At 43.1% G+C, this 21,559-nt stretch overlaps 1 protein-coding gene across 6 annotated transcripts in view; it reads right to left on the reverse strand.

Moving 5' to 3' along the window:
- NKTR (natural killer cell triggering receptor) overlaps window positions 1–21,559 on the reverse strand; it is a 34,780-nt gene that overhangs the window by 9,543 nt on the left and 3,678 nt on the right. For 2 of the 6 annotated variants that reach the window (XM_077304010.1, XM_077304011.1), the window contains exons 2-11: window positions 21,117–21,212; window positions 17,957–18,031; window positions 17,153–17,260; window positions 16,814–16,858; window positions 13,027–13,114; window positions 4,502–4,531; window positions 2,579–2,724; window positions 1,738–1,963; window positions 1,282–1,434; window positions 571–658 (exon numbers count right to left, since the gene is read on the reverse strand). In XM_077304010.1, coding sequence (XP_077160125.1) covers window positions 571–658; window positions 1,282–1,434; window positions 1,738–1,963; window positions 2,579–2,724; window positions 4,502–4,531; window positions 13,027–13,114; window positions 16,814–16,858; window positions 17,153–17,260; window positions 17,957–18,031; window positions 21,117–21,174 — 1,017 coding nt within the window. In that variant the 5' untranslated portion in view covers window positions 21,175–21,212. Of the gene's footprint in view, window positions 1–570; window positions 659–1,281; window positions 1,435–1,737; window positions 1,964–2,578; window positions 2,725–4,501; window positions 7,979–13,026; window positions 14,212–14,387; window positions 15,094–16,485; window positions 16,514–16,813; window positions 16,859–17,152; window positions 17,267–17,956; window positions 18,032–21,116; window positions 21,213–21,559 lie in introns of those variants that run through there. The other 4 variants (XM_077304012.1, XM_077304014.1, XM_077304013.1 and 1 more) reach the window with 4 other exon arrangements.

The raw sequence follows: 21,559 nt of genomic DNA on the forward strand, positions 1-21,559 counted from the left end.
ATGAGGTTATACAGAACCCTAATAGTGACCGTTTGACATTTCAAGCAGAAGCTATGTTTAACAAGGCATAACTATGTTTAACCTGCATAGCCAATCAGAAGCCCTGATGGACAAATGTCCCATCTAGCCCCTCACACTTTCTAAAACAAGTGTTGGGCGCCAAGAGAGGGATTGGCAGGCACCATGGCACCCATGGGCACTATTGTTGGGGACCCCTGCCCTAGCACATGATTATCTGTTCACCGTGGCACCAGCTTCTCTCCTTTCACCACCCAAGAATAACCGGGGAATTCTACAGGCTTCTCTCCACCAAAAAAAGCTATTGCTATTGATCAGGGGTAGTCAAACTGCGGCCCTCCAGATGTCCATGGACAATTCCCAGGAGCCCCTGCCAGTGAATGCTGGCAGGGGCTCATGGGAATTGTAGTCCATGGACATCTGGAGGGCCGCAGTTTGACTACCCCTGCTATTGAGAAACATACACACAATTAAATTGCCCAAACAAGCAAGACACATTTTACTTTTTCAACTGCAGCCAAAGTAAAGGGAAATATACTATGAAAAACATACTATCGTGCCTCTTCCTCTGATTTTCCTTCCGGATTTAGACACTGAGGGCTTCTGGGCCGTTAAAGCTGGTGCTACGTCGACGGGCTTCCTTAAACGTTAAGAACAAAAATGCAAGCATGAGGACATCAGCTCTACAAAACCAGAAAGCTGTTTTCCTGCATTCAAAATGTTAAATCTTGGACTTTGCTGGCCAAGGGACTCACAATAATTCAAGAAAAGCCTGGCTGGATCAGGCCCATGCTGACACTGTCACACTGTGGCCAAAACCCAGGGGCCACCAGGAGGTCCACCCACAAGACCAGAACTCCAGAAGCCCTCCCACTCCAGAGGCCCTGTCACTCCAACAATAACAGACAACTGCTTATTTATGCCCAACTGGCCCATGGCACAGGCTTCTAGAGGTTCAAAACCAGCATTTGTTTTCCTCGTTTCAGCTACAGGAATTTTCACCCACAGGAAAAGGAACAGTCATTGTGCGGCCTTGTACAAGGAAGACCCATTGTTTCATGTGTTCCCTAAGATGGGCCTGATAAATTGGACATCTGAAGTTCTGCCTTGAAGAAAGACTCCTGTTTATAGGAGGGGCAATGGACTGCCATTCCCAGGAGAATAACTAGAAACACCTACACTGGCTCAGGGATTACAGGAAGCCGGTAAGGAAAGAGCCCCAGAAAGAAGGGATGAAGACAAGGAAGAAAGCTCGTGCCATACTTCTCAGGCTCCGTGGTCACCACTGGTGCATCTCTCCTCAGCAAAAATCGATTTTCAGGCACCGGAGGAATTTCTTCTGGACGGACAACCGGCTTGTCCCTTTTTGCGTTCAGGTCTGCCAATTTTTCATTTGCTTCACTTTTGTCAGAATGACTGGATGGAAAGAGAGCAGTTTTTAGAGCACGTGCTAGATGAGGCTGTCAGAACATCTCCCGAGGTCAGCTCTTTTCAAACCACCCAAGTGCAAGGAGCTGCAGCCCAGTCTAGATCCTGCGCTTTAACTTGCTCGACAAAACCTCCCTCAAAATGTATCACGTTTCCCCCAGGATTGATTGACGTTTCCCCCAGAACTTGATTAAAGTGTCTCCAGATGCATTGGTAGCTCAAAACGTTTTTCACAATCTGTAAAGCCAGCACCCCGACTTCTGCAAATACCCCGGGCAGTTTCTCCAATACCTCCTTTGGCCTGAGGCCCGTTTGCTCTTGGGCTCTTCTTTCTTTCTCTCCTCCCTTCTTCGTTTCCTCGGCTGCTTGGCTTTGGTTCTCCTCTTGCGCTTCCTCTTCCTGGTTCGCTCATCGTCGGAGTTGCTGGCGGACGAAGAGTCCGATGAAGTGGAGGAGCTGCTGCTGGATGTATCTGAAGCTTCGGAGTGGGGAGAGGCCTTCCTCTTCTTCTCTAACACTTTGGGCGATACAAGGGGAGGCATTTCGGTGATGCCCTCGAGTACAACATTCTGGATCTGAAGAAGCAGGCACCCATTCTACTCTAGCTAGACTGCAGCCATGCACCTACTCATTGGGCCAGTGCTTGCTATGAGAGGATAGAGAATGCTTCCCTGACCCCTTCCAAGAGCCCTAAATCCATAAGGGTTGTGCATGCAGCCAAGGGATGGCTGGAAGACCACACCAAGCACTGTCCTCTACGACAAGGTGAGCTGTACTTTCACATGGGTGTATAAAAAAACAGCTTCTTTTGACTACCTGACCTGGATAGCACAGACAAGGCCACCTCCAAAGAATACCTGGGTTGCAACACAGAGGCAGACAACGGCAACATCTGAACATCTCTTGCCTGCCAGCCAGAAAACCTTAAACTATTCTGGCTATATTACACACATGGCATCACATTAAATAATAAATAATGTTCTTTTAATTGGAGATCCCAGGGACGGAACCTGGGCTTCTCTGCATGCCAAGAAGATGCTCCGCCACTGGGCCAAGGCTCCTCCCAAGGACTCATACTAAATTCTCTGCCCATGCATTCTGTACGTCTTCAAGCTCGACTGTCACGGCTTACCAGTCTTTGCTGATTTCGTGACCAGCACCCCACAGTTAATTACTCGCACGTCTGCGTATGGCCTGCTGGCAGCATCGGTTTTCAAGTTTTCAATTTGCTCTATGACTTCAAAGCCAGAAATAACCAGTCCGAAGACAACGTGCACGCTGTGGGAAACAGAAGGTGCAAGAAGAAGGCTGTTTAGACACACACTGCTCCTTAAAATTGTCACCCAACAGATGTCATTCTTACCCAGAATTACTGGCCAGACCTATAACTGAGCCATCAATTAAGCAATCTTAATTACATACACAGGTATTAATTAGGGAGGGGGGAATTGTGAAGCCTTAGCAATAGCCACAAAAATGTTACACGCTTGACAGGAGGAGGGCAAGGTACCCTCAGGGCAACTTTTCTGTTTGGAAGGGAATAGCTCCTATTAGAACAAGCTGTTCGCGAAGAATGCATATGACTTGAAAGTATGTTTTTGGTGTGGATATTGTTTATTTCATAAACATTAATGCCTTCTTAATGCCCAGGATATTCAGAGTTTCTAAGGGTCTGTATTCTCTTTTTTTAAAGGTAGGGCTGCTACACGTACTGCAGGCTATCATCACCAAGGATGCATACAAACTGGTTCATGGCTAGACCACGAACCGAACCATGAATCTAAATGAACCAGGAGGTTGGTTTGTGAACTGAACTGGTTCGTATTGGTTCATGATCCCCGCTTTCTGTTCCTCAGGGCTTTTTGCGGGGAGCAGAAAGCAGCTTAGATGGCTCTGAGCAATGGGGAACTTCTGGCTGCTCAGCAGTTTTTCAGGAAGAGCAGTAAGCAGGAGTTTAAATGGCTCAGAGACATTAACCCCCTGCTTTCTGTGCTTCACAAACTGCCATGAACGGCATCAAAATTTGCAAAAGTTTGTGATGGCTCTTCAGTTTGTGAATACTGCTTTGCAAACCACAAACAGGCCAAAATTTGTGACAGACTTTAGTTTGTGACCCAGTTCGTGCCCGTTCCTAGTAATCACTACAAATCACTCATGCAAGGAGCCCTCTGAAATGAGCATGATACAATACAGCAAAATGACTTCCCCAGTCATTTTATCATATCTCATATATTTATCCTGGTTTTCCTACTGGCACCTCAAGGCAGAGAACACACATTACTGTGTTTCATTCTTCAGGCTGCTACTCATTGGTTGCTCCCCCAGTCAGGATGGCCTGCCTGGCATCAGCCAGAACCCAGGCCTTTTCCATTATGGTTCCTATTCTGAGGAATGGGCTCCCTTGAGAGGTGAGGGGAGCCCCCTCAATGGAGGTCCTTAGAAGGCTCTGCAAGCACAGCATCTGCTTGGCTTGCAGAAGGGATAGCAGCAGCAGGGTGCCTTTTAAGGAGGGGGGGGGAGAAATATCTGACATTTCAAATTTTATTTGGTTTAAACATGTAGTGTTTTAATTACTGTTTGTAAGCTGCCTTGAGCTAACAAGAAAGGCAGGGTACGAATTTATAAGTAGTCCATGGTCACACTGACCTGCATGGCCCCTGCTAGTCTGATCCTGTCAGAGCTAGGAAGCTAAGAAGGCTTGGCCTGGGGAGGACTTGAACGGGAGTCGACTAAAGGAGTCCAGGGTTGCCACGTGGGGGCAGAGAACGGCAAACCACGTCTGTTCGACTCTTGCCTTGAAAGCCCTATGGAGATTGCCATATCTGTGACTTGATGGCACGTCCCAACACCACCTCATGTTCTTCCTGCCCTCACTGCTGCATTTTATCCTCAGGGCAACTCTAGTGCAATCCTAAGCAGAGCTGTACCCTTCTAAGCCCATCGACTTCAACGGACTTAGAAGGCGATACTTGTGTGCACAGCCGGCAGGCTGAGAAGTTTCCAAGTTTGTGGGGCACAGGATAAGAATGTAGGCATTTTTTAAAAAGTGTCTTACTTGTCAAGATGAGGCGCGGGCTTTGTAGTTCTGCATAACACCAACATGCATGAGATGATTTTGGGGGGAAGGAAAAAAAATCAGGTGTTCAGATGAGGAGGGAAAAAGGCAGAATGGCACATAAAACAAAACAAAAAAAAAAGTAAAGGAAGAAAAAAAAACAGAACGTAGTTAATTGTTTTATACGCTAACATCTGAGTCATACTAAATAACAAGGAATACATTATGTTTTAGTAGTGATTAACATTACAAGTGTCACACGTCAGTTTTTCTGGTTACATGCATACAATGTACATAAATATATACATTTTTTAAAAAAACACAACTCCTTGGTTTCACCATGGCTGCAACTGAGCAACCGATCGCAAAGAGAGCTGTATTCCTCTACTGCCTAGGAAATCCACAGAAGGAACCTTTGCTGTCATCTTCTTTGTACAGGCCACTGTAACCCCCAAAAGGCCACGAGTGAGCGGCAGAGACCTCTCTTGTGAGTGACCTGAGATCTGCACAGCCAATGGGAACAATGCCAGAAGATACCTCCTCTTTCCTTTATGAACACCTGCAGTTCACACTGCGAGAGGCAGAAATGCCACCAATTCCCCCTACTTCATTACACTCCATACCTGAAACCTCAGCAGGGGGGTGTTGGGGAGCTGCAGAGTTCCCTTCGATCACCTCAGCTATGGCAATCTGCTGGGCCTTACATTTCTTGACAACAGAGCTGAAATAATCCATGTTGGTGCTGTTTCTGTCTTTGTTGCCTAGCGCTATGTAACCTTTAACAGTCAACTCATACACACAAAGGCAGAGACAGACATAAAACCAAAGACTCCACAAAACTGCTTATCTGTGTCCATGCTTCTGGGTCTATTCATCAACTCCTGATCTTTTCGTTAGAGTCTGCACTGCAGCAACCGCTATATTTATGGACTAAGCGTCAAACAAGTTCACACACTGATTCCTAAGCAGATTCCTGCTCTAGCCCACTTTAGAAAGGGAGAAGCCAGTGCAAAATTGCACTGGTCATTCCGCTCCTTTTGACCCCTGAAACTCTGGATTGTTTTTTCTGTATCTACTTAAAGTCTGTTCATTCATCCATTTCTTTCTGGGGGGAAAAACAGACCTGGAAAAACTAACATGGCCTTGAAAGTCTTACCATAATTTGTTGTATGTGTGATGGAAAGATACTTTACAGCATCAAAACTATGGCTTTCAAACTAAACTGCAGGAAGACTGACTTGAAGTTACAACAGAAACCTCATGAATCAACTAACTGCATTCCAAGTATTACAAAGGATTTCAAAGTCATTCCTGCAACTTCTAACAATGTTCAACATGGTTTCTGGAAACAGTGTGTGCATTTGGAGCTAAATGAATTATCTGAAAATTGTATTCATCCAAAGTGGTACCCCAGTCACTACTGAGCCCCTTCAGTCCAAATACCCAATAGTTACACACGAGCTATGCTCCAATAGTTCCCTTCTGTCAAAGTAGTTCAAGGGCAGAACTCTGCAAGAGGATGGAGCCACAAACCTTAGGGAAGGGGGAAATACAACTAGATTAGAATACGTGCCTCTTCTTTGGGTCAAAAAAAGAGCCTTTCTGTAGCAAAATGCCAGAAACTAATGCAGAGCAGTAAGGTTATTCCTCCGAAGCGGCCTTAACGTATGCCACAGTTTCAAAATATTATTATAGTTTCCTGCAAACATGGCAGTTTCCATACATCAGCTGATTTATTATCCAGTTCTCAGTGAAATAAGGACTGGATGTTTTGTGCTGTGCAATGAAGAGAATAGTAAATCTCGTTAAATGACCAGAAAAGTCCTCGGTTTCTATTCAGTGATCCATGGAGGCATGTGTTTTTACCTTCATGGAAATTAAAAAGCACCACAGAGGACATTAAGCATATGCTCAAGTGTCTTGGGAGACCAACCTGACGAGGAACAGAATGCAATGCCAAGTAACCTACACCTTGCTGATAGCTGGTGCTTCGTGCATTATCCTGCTGTGGTTACTTCTGGCTCAATTAGGTGGGTGACACAGAAGCAGTTTTACACCAGGATAAAACATGAATTCACTCTAATAGATACATAATTCCCTAATTTTGCTCTCCATACAGGTGGACCTGTGAAAAGGTGGAGATTTGGCCCCAGAAACACATCTTGCTCCCATTATAGGGATTTTCCACATTGTCATTTTCCTCGCTTGTAAGTTTCTGTTTCTTCAGGGTCCGTCCCCCGTTCCACATGTGTTTTGCTCCCCCCAGTGGTCAATTCGATATTACACTGGTTTGCATCTGGCATAAAGACTTCAGGAGACATGCTGAACATAAACCAGTGTAATATCGAATTAACCATGAGACGGCAAAATACATGAGGAACAATTTCCCCTGCCTTGAAGAAACAGGAACTTACAAGCAAGGAAAATGAGGATATGGAAAAGCCCATGTATATGCTGGATGACTTATTACACACCCTTCTGCTTCAGTTCCATTATCTGTACAACTGTGACTTGAACTTGCTGGTAGGGAGAAGTATCAAAGATTTAACCAATCCCAAACACTTCCAGAGGAACAAGGATATTTAATCATCTATTCTGTGTGAAAAGTTCTCCCCACCAAACAATTGTTTGGGTTATACTTTTAAGTGACTTTAACATTGCCTTTCTATTACTCACATACAAGTATTAACATTTTCAAAAAGCCAACGAAGGAGACAAAACACACTGTACCTTTCAATAACTGGAAGAACTATTACAATATTTTAATTTTCCCTTGAACTTGCTGATGTTCCAGTAAATCTGAAATCTCTGCATTGGCAACGGGTTAAATAAGGTGGGTGGTGCTACATAACCAATGTATATTTAACCAGCAATTCTTCTACAGAAACTCTGCTGCACAATTCTAAATGGAGCATAACAATAGTGAAGTACCCATCCTACACTTTCCCCCAAAGCTTTAGGTACAACTAATGAAGGTCAAAGTTGCTTAGAAATGCTGGGCCTACAGCCCCTGATAGAACTCTTTCCCTACAGGAAGCTAACTCTCTACTTATAACTGACCAATGGATTGACAGTAACATCAGTTACGCAGTAGCCCCAGCAATTTAGCAAGTTGAGAGAAGGAAAGTAGACAGTATATATGGGTTAGAAAATAAAATTTCTGTCATAAAGACCAGCCATCTCCCTCAAAGTTCATACTGCCTTCTCCTCCATCCCCCCTACCCCTGGAAGAACTTCAACAGCACAAGATTCAATGCACATATGATCAGAAAAAAGGACAAGAAAGACAGAAAGAAGAGAAAGAACACAGCCTTAGAGGAATGAGACATTACCTTTGGAGCGCACGATGTAACACTGTTTCTGTAAATTTTACACAAAAATGGCAAGAAATAAATTGTAGTACAATTCCAAACAAATTCGAGTCTACGTTTAATACAAATCTAAAATAATTTCCAAGTGTAAGCAGTTTCCCAAAGTGTATGTAAAACCAAGGACATTAAAAAAAGAAAAAATTACAGGGCTCTAAATTTTCTTTTAGGTTTCTAGTTGGAAATTTGTAGTAAGTTCTGCTTACATCTATGAAAAAGCATTCTGTATATGCCCTAAGGTGGCACTGTGTTGGATGGATTCTACTAAAAATCTACCTAGAAAAGCATTTATTCTTTCCTATGACTTTTAAAAATATGCAGCTGCACATGTGTGGATTTAAACTGAAGTCATCTGAGGATGCGTTTATACCAGGGGTAGTCAAACTGCGGCCTTTCAGATGTCCATGGACTACAATTCCCATGAGTCCCTGCTAGGGAATGGAAGGGCGCAGTTTGATTCCCCCTGATTTATACTGTATGCGATGTCATGCTTCTTCATTCTGTTATACACGAGACTAGAGTAATGATGATTTGCTAGTAAAGAATGCTAAAAATGCAGGAACTCATAATTTTACAGGCGGCTAGACCCTCACTGTGGAGACCCTTAATCCATCCCTGAAAAACAAACAACCTATCCAAAAAGGTTAGAGGCAGAAAGATTCCACAGATTAAGATCAAGCATAAAGGAGAAAGTCAAACAAAAACAGGAAGCGTTACTCGTGAGCAAGCATCCCTAATCTTGATAGGCTGGATTGTTCTGGTCCACTGGAACCAGTGAGCACCCGTATTAACCCTAAAAACCTCTCTGTGCCAAGAGAGAAACAATGGTGCAAAGACATGCGATACGTGATAACGTCAGTCGCAGTTTCCAATGCACTGAAAGACACTGCACAGATTTCACACTGGAGGGCTAATAGTACTTGTTATTTATTAAAACTGATGATCAGTAACAGAATCACTTTAAGGCCCACCACCAATTCACATTAAGATCTATATCATGCAAAAATAAAAATGAAACACACACTCCGGCTTAATTTGGTTAATTAATTAAGGCGTTATGATAATCCAACAGGATTATTCGGGGCTAAATTAAGACCATGTGTAGGCCTTGGATTACAGCTTTTTAAAAAGGATATTAAACAATATCCATCTGCCATATTAATAATTCACTGGGGCGCAAAGAAAGGGAGTTGTGAAAACGGCTACAACAGAGGAAGGCTGCTTCACAACTTGCATCATAAAACAAAACAGGGGAGGGCCCCAAAAACATCTTTTTCCCCCAAGCCCCAAGTCCATGGGCATGACCTGAAGGCTTCCATCTCACTGACATTTAAATAGAATTCAATTAGCCTTTAGTAAGCAAGCAGCAGACGCTGGGAAAACGCCAGCTGCTGGGGACCATAATTCTAGCTTCCAGAATCAGGGCCTGTCTTAGAAAGAGACAACTCTGTATGCCAAACGTCAACAATCGTTAAGAAGAAAGCCTGAGCGAGCCCAGCTATGTGTCAGCAACATGTTTCAACAAAGACTTCTTCTCAGGACTAAGTGTTTAGCTGTCAAATATTGTGTGTGTGTGTGTAAGGGGGGGGGGGGGTTAAGTGCACAGCTCATGGCCCACTATAGCTACAAGCAACGCTGTCAAAAACTCTCAAACTGAAACAGTAGACAATTGTTCGCAGGTTACACGGCCAGAATCCAAAGAGCTATTTTAAGCCATCCCAAGGATTTGCAAGCACACAGCTGGGTGGTTTTCTTCTTCTCTGCCCCCTCTCTCCCATACTACAAACCGCTGGCAGAATGCCCCTCGATAAACCTTTTCTTGGGCACAACACTCTGCTGTGACTCTTCAGATCCTGACCAGTATGTCGGAGAGTGGGATATGCTTGTGCAATAGGAACTACTGCAACTCAGTCTGGGACACTGAGACATCCCCATGGGATAACTAACACATCCTAAAGGTAAAGGTAAAGGTATCCCCTGTGCAAGCACCGAGTCATGTCTGACCCTTGGGGTGACGCCCTCTAGCGTTTTCTTGGCAGACTCAATACGGGGTGGTTTGCCAGTGCCTTCCCCAGTCATTACCGTTTACCCCCCAGCAAGCTGGGTACTCATTTTACCGACCTCGGAAGGATGGAAGGCTGAGTCAACCTTGAGCCGGCTGCTGGGATTGAACTCCCAGCCTCATGGGCAAAGCTGTCAGACGGCTGCCTTACCACTCTGCGCCACATAAGGCACAAAACATTGGCCACGATCCGTCCAACTGGGCCCAAGAGCAGAAAACATACCTGATTTCAGACAGAGGTGGCTGATTTCCCTCACTGCACTACTTTCCATCCTTTGATTTGTAGAGGGAAGGGACTGTAAAGGCATGCAGAACTCTCTACGTGGTGCTTTGAGTCTTTAGCTAAGCTTCTTGCGGATCCTTCCAAACAAAAGAATAAATCCCCCCCCCCCTGCGCACACACACAAAAATGGTTTGAATTTCTGCTTCGCTCTCAAACTTCTGGCACAAACAATAATTTTGGTATTAGCCTAAAGACTGGTTTTAGCCTGCATTTAGCCACACAGCGCATTTCAGGCTGAGCAGCAAAGCAACGGTAGGCCTTCGTAGCCCTCACCACAAGTCACAACTAACAGCCTAAGGTTGTTCCATATGACAGCAGTGCTGAGAAAAAACGAACAAATATTCAAGTATTATCTCCATGAACATATGCCACACAGAACTTGCCGGACTTTGGGAACCAAAATGCACATGGCTAGCTAATAATTGTACCCGTGCATTCTACAGAACTGCTTTGACTAAAATGAGTCCAACCACAAGAACAAGCAACTGGGCCGGGCTGGGCTGTCCGTATGTGTACTGGTCCAGTCAAACAGAGCTGTTCCGACGGGGCTACGGTCGAGGTCAGAAATATCGCCGAAATTCTGGACTCCCTGCCTGAAACATCAACGCCACTCCATGGGGAAATCAGCGGCAATTTTAACTAATGTGGATATAGAACGTTTTACAATATCAATCGCTGTTATTTTACCACGGGGGAAGAGTGGATTAGAAATAAAATATTATTATTATTATTATTATTATTAACGGTCTTAGGACATATCGTGTATTTTGAGGGTGTAGAATTTATTCAGCCAAAGGTCCACCTGAGCAAAATTTACCATGTGTTCAGTTAACTGGCATATTTTTATTACACAGAATGCATAAATGTCTGCATATTTTGGACAACAATGTCTACAGCTATATCAAATTCCATTTGCCTGGGGTTTTGCATGCCAGGCCTGCAATGCAGGACCTTTGGCTAGGCCCCAAAGGGCAGCACAGCTCCTGCAAACCAGAGCCCTGGCTGAATGGCAAAAGCCCTTAGTAAGAGACGGCAAGGTGGGCGGGGCCAGCCTGCACTTTGCATTGAGTATGCGGAGCGCTGGGGGAGTTTTTGAAATGAAAATAAGCATTGGCATCAGTCTGCTGACCGCATTAGATGGCCTGCAGTCCTGTTCTGTCTATGCTTTAATTCAAGTATAAAATCTAAATATGTGTTCCTCTCAAATTACTGCACCAAGGAAGCAGGGTTCAATCGGGACACAATCTGGCCGTGATAGACTGCTGAGTATTTTTGGGGTTGAGTCCAACAAAGCACTGCATGGGTCATAATGGGTAAATATAAAGAGACACTCCAATCATTCCTACCCTGGCAGACGACACAAGCTCTGGCTCTCTGTCTGCATTAAATTACCTTCCTCAGTGCCCTAGGAATAGGCCACTCTATAAACCTATTTATAAACAGCATTTTACATATTTTTGCCAACAAATTAAAACTCTTTTTTTTTTAAAAAAAAGATGGTGACCTATCAAACAGGAGCTCTTTCCCTCTGTCACCATAGTGCGGTCCTGATATACGTACATATTGCAACATGAGTTGAAAGAAACTTTAGAGCCCTTGGGAAGTTTCTTCGTGAGCATACCAATAATTGTAGTTTGTTTTTTCAAGTTCAGATAAGCTTAAAAATGGAAAAGTATAAATAAAGGGATAAGGTAGTCAAAGCAGTGAACTATTTATTTCAGTTCGCTGTATTCACATATGAGGTACGTAAGCCTGAAGTTGCAAGAAAAAAAACACCTTTCTGCTAAATTAGAGCATAAAGACAATGCGCTACAAACCTACCCACCTCTCCCCAGCAAAAGAGATACCAAATCCTTCTTGTGGTTATATCCGCTTTCCATTTTTGGGACATCCTTTAGGAAACAACCTAAATATGCCTCTTATCTGAACCTCGTTCAATAATGGAAAAACAAATCTGTTCAGGCAAGGAAATTTAATTTAATTCTTCTGTACAACTTTTCCCCCTTTAATAAGGCAAGGAAGCACCATTCATTCTTACTCATTAAGAAAGATGGCAAAGTTTATGAAGATGTGAATACAGAAAATTAGATGGTGAGTCTATTAAAGTGCCTGAGATATATCAGGATGGAGATGTGCTGCAACTAGAATCCTTTTCTACAAAACGGAAGACTACAGTGACTAAATACTGGGACGGAGACTTTGGTTTCTGTTTTTTATTACTAATAACAGAAGACAGTTGAAAGCAGATAGGGAGAGAACATTGAAATAAATATAAGTACATCAAGAACTACAGGGCAGTTAATTTGCCAGCTTCAGTATGCCTTATTTCTAAACACCTCCGTTCTGACTGTGTTGTTCAGCCCATCAAATATTCATCATGTAATTACAAAACTGGAATCAGCTTTGTAAGAAAAACTAGAGTACAATTTTTGGTCGCTTGATGTAGCACAGACCAAATGTAACTCCAGGATTCACAATGTGTGAAGAAAAATGTATGGGTACGAATACATGTCATAATGTGGTAAAAACGTTATGAACACACTTTCTCTCTTGCTTGTAAAGTCTATAACAGCATATTTTAGTATGCTAAAGATGACAAGCAAACTAAGTAATCCAGAAGAGCATAGACATTAAAAATCAATGGGATTAAAAAAAAAAGATTATGTGAAAAGATAAGCAGAAAAAAAATACTAAAATGTCTATAGCTTCTTGTTTGTTTGCTCAAAGGTTGGTAGATCAGCAATACCATCTTTCTCATGAACAGCGCTTCTCCATATAAAAAAAGCTCAACTCTCAAAGTACAAGTACTTACATGAAAAACTGGGAACCATTTGTATGTTTCCCTCTGTTTGCCATTGACAAAAGGAAGGCTCTGTCGTGTTTCAGAATAAAGTTTTCATCTGTTTTAAGAAAAAGAAGGAGAGAGGTTACTCAGAGTCTTTGAGCCAATTTAATTGTTTCAGAAAGATCAACAATTTTACAAAGAGGAATTCTCCGCAGCCCGCAACGGCATATCTGTATTATGCAATCGGCATGTCAGTAACAGTAACATCTATCAAAGGACACAAGACTTTTGATCCTTTTATTAGAGGACCCAGGACAGCTTTTTAAATAAAACATACAGGGAGGTTACGTCTTATACCAGTTCAGGCACTCTGTGTGGCTCTCACCCTCCTCCACCCATAATCCTCCCCACCTCCATTTCACCTCTGCAGCCTCCTTGTGTAATAATTTAGGCTGAAAGAGAGCGACTGGCTTATGTCGTGGAGTGAACCTAATGGGTGCAAGGGAATCCAAACCAAGATCTTCGTGGCTCTAAGGAGCTCGTGTTGACCTTCAAAGCCACATTGGGGCAGCTTGGCTGACGGTGCCTCCCAAAGGACACAAAGATTGTCCAGTAGGAACAAATTCGTGATCCCTGGCCCAAAAGAAGTCCATCTGACCTCAACCAGGGCCATTTTTGGTCCCGGCCCTGAACTGGTGGAATGAGCTCCAGGAAGAACTAAAGCAGATCTCTTCCGCCAGGCACTTGATTGGAGCCAAGGAACAGCCAGACAACTTTGGTTAAACACTGTCTACAGCCCTCCCTATACAGATACCCCCCCTGGAAACCAAGAAGCTCTCAAATAAATTGCCTATACAACTGGCATGATTGTTTTTAGGATGACGTCTTTAAAGTTTAACTTGATAGTGTAATGTGATTTTTATTTACTGTGTATGTTTTTATGGTATGTTTTTTAATGAAATAATGTTGGGAGCTGGCACGGCAAGACAGGCAGGGTATAAATCAACCAACCAATCAATCAGTAATCCAGTATTTTAACCAGGACACCACACCTGCTCACCAACAACTTAACACTTTCCAACAAGGTTTCAAGTACCAGTATTTTCCTACTGCTGCTAGACAAAATGCCCCTGATAGAACTAGGATCTCCATCAGGCAGAGTATATCCTGCACCACTGAACTGCAAGATTCCTTAGGGCAGGGGTAGTCAACCTGTGGTCCTCCAGATGTCCATGGACTACAATTCCCATGAGCCCCTGCCAGGAAACGCTGGCAGGGGATCATGGGAATTGTAGTCCATGGACATCTGGAGGACCACAGGTTGACTACCCCTGCCTTAGGGTGTTCATTTCCAGAGATGGAAGAACAACCACAATTCCTTTGGCAACATCCAAAAGTGTCTGGGCTAGGGTTCCTGGATTGGGAAATTCCTGGAGATTTGGGGTGGAGCAGGCAAAGAGGGCAGGATTCAGTGAGAGAAGGGAACTTGGCAGGCTACAATGACATGGAGTTGACCCTCCAAAACACCCATTTGCCCCAGGGTGACTGATCTCAGCAGTCTGGGGTCCAGTTGTAATTCTGGGAGATCTCTAGGCCCCTCCTAGAGGATGGCAACCCTAGTTTGAGGCAATAAAACACATTTTCCACTCTGAAAAGAAAACCTACTGCATTGTAAGAGTATGCAGATCAGAGGTTCTCAACCGTATGACGCCTATGGGTACCTTGGGGATTTCGACAACTGCCATGAGAGGCAGAACCAAACACAATACCTCCTTCCTCACATGGCAAAAGAATCACTTTGGAACTGCACTCAACACATGAAGCCTTATTCAGAGTCCAGTGGGTAGTGTCTGAGTCGAGTCCTGCAGAACACTTTTAAGACCAGCAAACTTTTATTCACGGTATGAGCTTTCCTGGGCAGGCTGACAAACTGTGCATGCATGCAAATGGTCCATACCTTGAATAAAACCTTGTTGGTCTTAAAAGTGCAGCTGGACTCAAAATTTGAGCCAGTCACTGGAAGGACAATGCGCTTAGAGGGCTTCTCACCTCATGCAACAGCTCAGACCCCTGTACTCTAAACCAGGGGTAGTCAAGCTGTGGTCCTCCAGATGTCCATGGACTACAATTCCCATGAGCCCCTGCCAGCGAACGCTGGCAGGGGCTCATGGGGATTGTAGTCCATGGACATCTGGAGGACCACAGCTTGACTACCCCTGCTCTAAACCTAGAACAAAGCTCTCTGGCTCTGCTTTGCAAAAGAAGCTCATGGCATCCCTGAAACGGAACGATGCCTCCCAAGCCTAGCTGCAGCTGCTAGTGCAGCCATGGAAAACTTTTTTTATCTGGATCAGGGTAGCCATTAGCATGTCCTGCCTAACAACAGTGCCACCCACTTTCTGAAAAGCAGGGTGGCAGGCATCCCTGATATATCCCAAGCCTCCTCTGGGGTACAAGGGTAAATGCCAGCAGAGGCTGAAAAACACCAGCCAGCTGTTTCCCCAGTAACCTGAACCAATCTAATTGGCAGTTTATTACTTTTCTTCCCAATCCTGCCAGGGAGCTCACAAACTGTGGATCACTCTGCTTAGCCCAAAGTACCATTTTTTAAAAAAAAGCAAATGCAAAAGTTAATGACAAACACATTGCCATGAGCAGACCACATATGACATCTTTTCAGCTTCAGTCTCAGTGGATTTAAAATATTTTCACATTAAATTAGCATGGTGATGTCTTGAGCAAACACAGATAAAGAAAATGAGTTTTTTTTCCCTTTAAGTCATCAGTATTTACGGCAAAAATACAGACACACAATACCAGAACAGTTGTACTTACCTACCATAAACATCTTAAGAGAAAAAGAACCAAAAACCTTTTAGAACACTGATTTGTCAACAGGCCGCTATTCAAGGTCACTATCTTCTGGCATCTAACAGTATTATATTGCAACATAACCTCAGTAACCATGCACACTGTAGGAAAAAAGGCACACAGATCAGTATGCCGTACCCAAACTCCTTCTGTACTGGTTTGCAGCTGATACTGCAAGCATCACCGTAAGGTCCTGTTCTTGACACAACCAACAACTGGTCTGTCTTTGCTCTAAAAGCAGCAACTGCTATTACGGGCAGCCTTAATGGGTTTATTCAGAGTTAACAACATACGTGGATTTATTACTCCTAGGAAGAGAGTATGCCACAAGCATTTTCAGAATTCAATAAACGTACAAACCTTGGAAGGGCAGGGAGTGGAGTGGGGATGGGTGGGGAGGGAAGAGAACCTGCTTCAAGACCCATGTTTAAAATCCCAATAGTCCCCTCGTCCAAACAGAAGGCAACCTCAGTGCCTCTCCAACTAGCTTTAGACTACACTTTCCGAGCGACGTCATTTACCCAGCCACAAATTCACTGTCAGTGGTCCGTATATTTACTAGGAAGGGTGCGGGGGGAACAGAGTTTGAATTTGTGTTGCGCTTTTGTCTCTTACCTTTTCATTTTGCAAAAGACCACATTCTCTATAAACAAAAGAATATGTTGACAGTTTTAGGCAGGAAGACAGGAGTTGTCATGAATCAAGTTGCCTAGCCTCCATGCTGAAGTCACGTTTAACCAACTAAGTTAGCCGCAATTCTTTCTGTCCGTTAAAGGCTAATTATTACAATAAACGTCTTTTTAAAGCTCATGCACATAAATAATCTCCATGCAACGTTACTTTCATGCAAAGGCGTTCTAAGTCGACCTTCTCATTAAACGTATAAGGAATCAAAACTCTCGAAATGGAAGCAAAGAAACTGCCAAGGATTATTAGATCTTACCTTTAAAATATCCACCATAAATAGATTCGCCGCCTTTCCCATTACCTGGTGGTTTAAAAAGGTAGACGTAGTTACGTTAGAATCTGTGGTGTTTCTTTTTTGCAGTTCATTGTTGCAAGTTAATAATTATTTAATATATTTAATATATTATTTAATATATATTTAATATTTATGACTGTTAGGATGTTTTATGCTTATTGGCTGCTTCAGCATATGAGGCACAGTATTTAAAACATGGCAGGAATAAGAATCCCATCTGAATACTCATTTTTAGCATGAACAGTTCCAGAGAAATGATAATTATGAGGCCTAAAAATAAAAATGTCACTCAGGCATTACCTTCACTGAAGTCTCCACCTTGAATCATGAAGTTTTTAACCACACGGTGGAACGTAGAACCTTCGTAACAAAGTTTTTTCCTAGTTGTTTTCCCAATTCCTTTTTCGCCTGCAAAGAAGAAACTACATGTGAATTTAGTAGCTTAAATACCCTACAGCAGTAACCTTGCTTTCCAAGTCAACAGAAACACAGAGGGAATTATTAAAATCAAACAAAGAACCAGGTTTCTAAATTAAGGGCTGTAGTTTTTCTATCATAAGTACTCATTGGGAGATAAGGGTTTAAACAGAATGTAGTTTCACAGAGTTTATCTACTACATACCACATCTTTCTCAACAGTGAGTGGCTTACATTGTTCTGCCTTCCTCCATTTTATCTTTACAACAACCTTGTGAGGTAGGTTAAGCTGAGTGTGCATGACTGGCCTCACGTCACCCAGCAGGCTTCCACGAGAGTGGGGGAATTTGAATCTGGCCTCCCAGATCCTCATCTGGCACTCTAAGCACTACAAGAGCAGCAAGGGATCCCATGTTAAAATAATGAGAGTAGCAACTATCATTTCATGTTTATAATTTTGGAGACGAGCCCGTGGATACTGCAGAACTGTCAAAAGCCATTAGGACATTACTAGTAAAAATCTTTCAAATTCTGACTGGTGCCTTTGTGACACCTGCCCCAACCCACAGTGAGAGAAGGGTCAAGCCTGACCTCTTCTCCCACATACTTCAAGGCTCAGCCAAAATGTACTGAACAACTGAACTGCAACTCTAAATATTAAAGAACGACTGTGGAAAAGTAACATACCTGTACACAGGCAAAGAAAGTTTTTGCAAGTCCTTGGACATACATCAGAGAAAAGCTGAAATATGATGCGACCAACTGGAAGAAGAATTGAAAACAGGGTTACTCAGTAGTTCCATAATATCTAGCCACACACTCTCCTTAATGATTGTCTTCCATATGTTCTAACTGCATTTTAAACATTTAAGTATCTTTAAATGTTGGCCCATCATCTGATCTGCTGTGAAGGGCGATGGGGTGTTGGGAGGCCTTACTGGATTCACATTACTGTTGGTGAAGCCAGATGAGACACCAGAACAGCTGTGATCTAAATCACCCTCACTGAAGCTGCCATTTGCCCTCGGAGTGAAAACACGGTTTTTAATGTGGTAATCAAAGTCAAAATTCCTCCTAGAAAGGAGGGAGGAGGGCTGACCACCAAAATGGGTTGGAAGTAGCATGGGCACAAAATTATTTTTAGGACCAAATTAAGCTGGGAGAATATACGAAATACATATGTACACAGGGAATATTATGTGACTCAATTCAAACAGAAGCTCCTAACTGTATTTGAAACGATGTCCTTTGTCATTCAGTGAAAGGTAAAGGTAAAGGTAAAGGTATCCCCTGTGCAAGCACCGAGTCATGTCTGACCCTTGGGGTGACGCCCTCCAGCGTTTTCATGGCAGACTCAATACGGGGTGGTTTGCCAGTGCCTTCCCCAGTCATTACCGTTTACCCCCCAGCAGCAAGCTGGGTACTCATTTTACCGACCTCGGAAGGATGGAAGGCTGAGTCAACCTTGAGCCGGCTGCTGGGATCGAACTCCCAACCTCATGGGCAAAGCTTTCAGGTGGCTGCCACAAGAGGCTCATAAGACTGTTACACTGTTGTGTAACAGTCTTTCAGTGAAAGACTGTTACACAAAACACAATCTGTTCTGCTGGCTTAGAATAGATTCAAACCAGTAATCTCAAGGATTCCAAAACTCTTGTGGTCTTGCAAGAAGCCCCTGAAGATAAGCTTAAAGAATTGCCTAGGCCCTAGGAGGGAAAATACTGAAAGGCTACAGGGATCAGTTATGATTTATATTTTATGCATGGATCGTCTTATTAAAAGTGGCAGAAGTAAAACATACATAATATAAATTATCATTATTCATGATAAGATTAGCAACTGTAAGAACCCAAGCACAAAGAATGTAGAACATGTGTTACCAAAGGTTTTGCAGGGGCAAATTAATTTTATGCATCTTTTCAGAAGGTTTTTGGGACCCATATGCCACGTCATTAAAGCTTCTTGTATCATACAAGACATTCCAGGCAGCCTTGATTCAGGTCACTTATTAAGCTCATCTCCAATCCAGGGAACTCAGCAAATGGAGCTCTCTAGGAACAGGAAATCAACACATCCACAGATCCAGAACACCCAGTCCACCTCGCAAAGCTCCACTACGTTCTTGCAACAGGTCCCATACACACTGCGGGTTCAACAACCCAACTAAGACCGCTCAGGATGGACTTAAGGCCTTCCAGCTCACATAGCTTTAAGACTTGGGGTCCTAAGGCTATTGACCTGATACATAACATTACAGGAAACTAGAACAGTGCTGCTATTTCCTGGAACTTCTGGAAAATGAAGACTTTAGAATCTCTTCTCTGAGGGGCTGGCATTAAAAAGCAACTGGGAGGTTGGGAAGAAAGAGATGGTGTCTGAAAAGGGTGAATAAAGGGAAAACAGGGAATACTAGAAAAGAAATACTAGAAAATACTAGAAAAAGCAACCTTTCTGAAGCCAAGCAGGGTTTGGTAAGTTTATGGATGGAAAGCCTAGGTACATCACTTTAAATCCCATGATGGATGAAAGGCGACTATAAATACATATGTTTGAAGATTAGGAAAAACCAGGTATCTAATTATGTGGGTATTCAGTCAATATATCAACTATATCATGTTAGTCATTTAACTGAACTTCAAAAAAAGAATTCTGAAATCATGTAATGTTTTTACAAAAGTATGCTTTAGGTCAACTGCATCTAATCAGATTTGCAAAAAACCCAAACCAAAACAAAACTACCTAGATGTTTTAAAAAGCACCCAGTTCTATTAATAGCCTGCAGCATGCTTGAAAGTTTTAATATTTTTCTGCCTACCTACAAAATCTCACAGTAATCAGACTGCACAATCCTTAAAGCCTTGGCACTCCAGCCATGGTCTGGGGCCTTTGCGCCACAACTATCCCCATAGCTTGCTGCTTACCTTCACTTCATGTACACATCTAATACATTTTAGCCCACCGAATCATTCAATTCAGGCAGTTTTCCACGGCTACCCATGGTGGCTCTGTTACAAAATACGCCTTTATAATGTCTTTATTAACATCTCGTCAACCTCAAAATTTATTAATAGTAACTTTCTAGCCCTCGTGATCATGGATGTGAAAGAGCGACTAAAGATTCAGAAGATAGAATCGGTCAAGCAGTTCTTTATTATGGTCATAGATCAGTAGCAGTCAGAATTAATGTCTTATGAGGACGTTATCCCCACAGATGCTAGAATTTTTACACCTTTTTCCTAATAGCGCTCTTCCTCCTTTCTCACCAGCAGTGCTAACAGACACACTTTATGAATCATCATGCATTATGCAAATTGCATCTATTTTTCTCTGTCGTATTTAATCAGGGGGCAGCAGGGAAGTAAACAGAACTTCCACTTGCCTCATTAAAGGGGGCTGCAAAAGTTCTCATACATATATGTTAAAATACTACCTAGCCAGACGGTGTTAACCCAAACCATCCCTCATCCCTCAATATCATTTATTTTCTTTTATTTCTGGGCACAAAGCCTTCTCATCTCTCAGGGACTACAAGCAGATTATCATGACAACACCCCCACCCTCCTTACTTTTCATCAGTACAGACTACTGATTGAGCTTGAAATGCTCCAAAGCACTGCAAATTGCATCTGAATGTTAAAATCGGTATATCTGGCTAAATTTTACACAGGTTACTGCTGGGGGGGGGGGGGGAGGGAATAATTCCACAACAGAGAAGTCAAAATTTAAAATATCCTTTCTAAGCAACATGGCAACTGTATGCAATGCAAAGCTTGAATTAAATGTCAGCACCAAGGCAAACACCTTTCTGGGTCAATTAAGAGCAGTCTTACAGGTTTCCCAAGCTTACCTGGCTCTCGATTGATTTCTATGTCAAAGAAGCACTGAGGCCGATCCTGTGCCCCCATGGCAGCAGGAAGACCCGGCGCCTCTCCTCCTCGCCACCCTGAGAAAAAGAGAACCCACTCAGAATTGAAATAAGTCAGGACTCAGGGCAGTCACGTGCGGCCTGGACCCTCTGGAGGAGCTGGATGCTAGTCGCTGTGGCTCAGACGACTGCCTGAATTACAGCTCCCTATATAAAGGGTGGAGTGTTGGTATTGAAGACCCACCCAGCCACAATTGCAAAGTAGCCAATCACACCTGGCAGTGTGGATTTCACATGATCCAAGGCGAAATGGAAGTTTTCTATTTATACCGAGAATCTCTCACCAGGATGATGGTGGGGAGAGAGAGGAGGTCAAGAATAGAAAGCAAAGGCTATGAAACAAGGCCATTAGAAACACAGAAAAA

Source organism: Paroedura picta, chromosome 11 (genome assembly GCF_049243985.1).
Source record: "Paroedura picta isolate Pp20150507F chromosome 11, Ppicta_v3.0, whole genome shotgun sequence".
Taxonomy (NCBI): Eukaryota; Metazoa; Chordata; class Lepidosauria; order Squamata; family Gekkonidae; genus Paroedura; species Paroedura picta.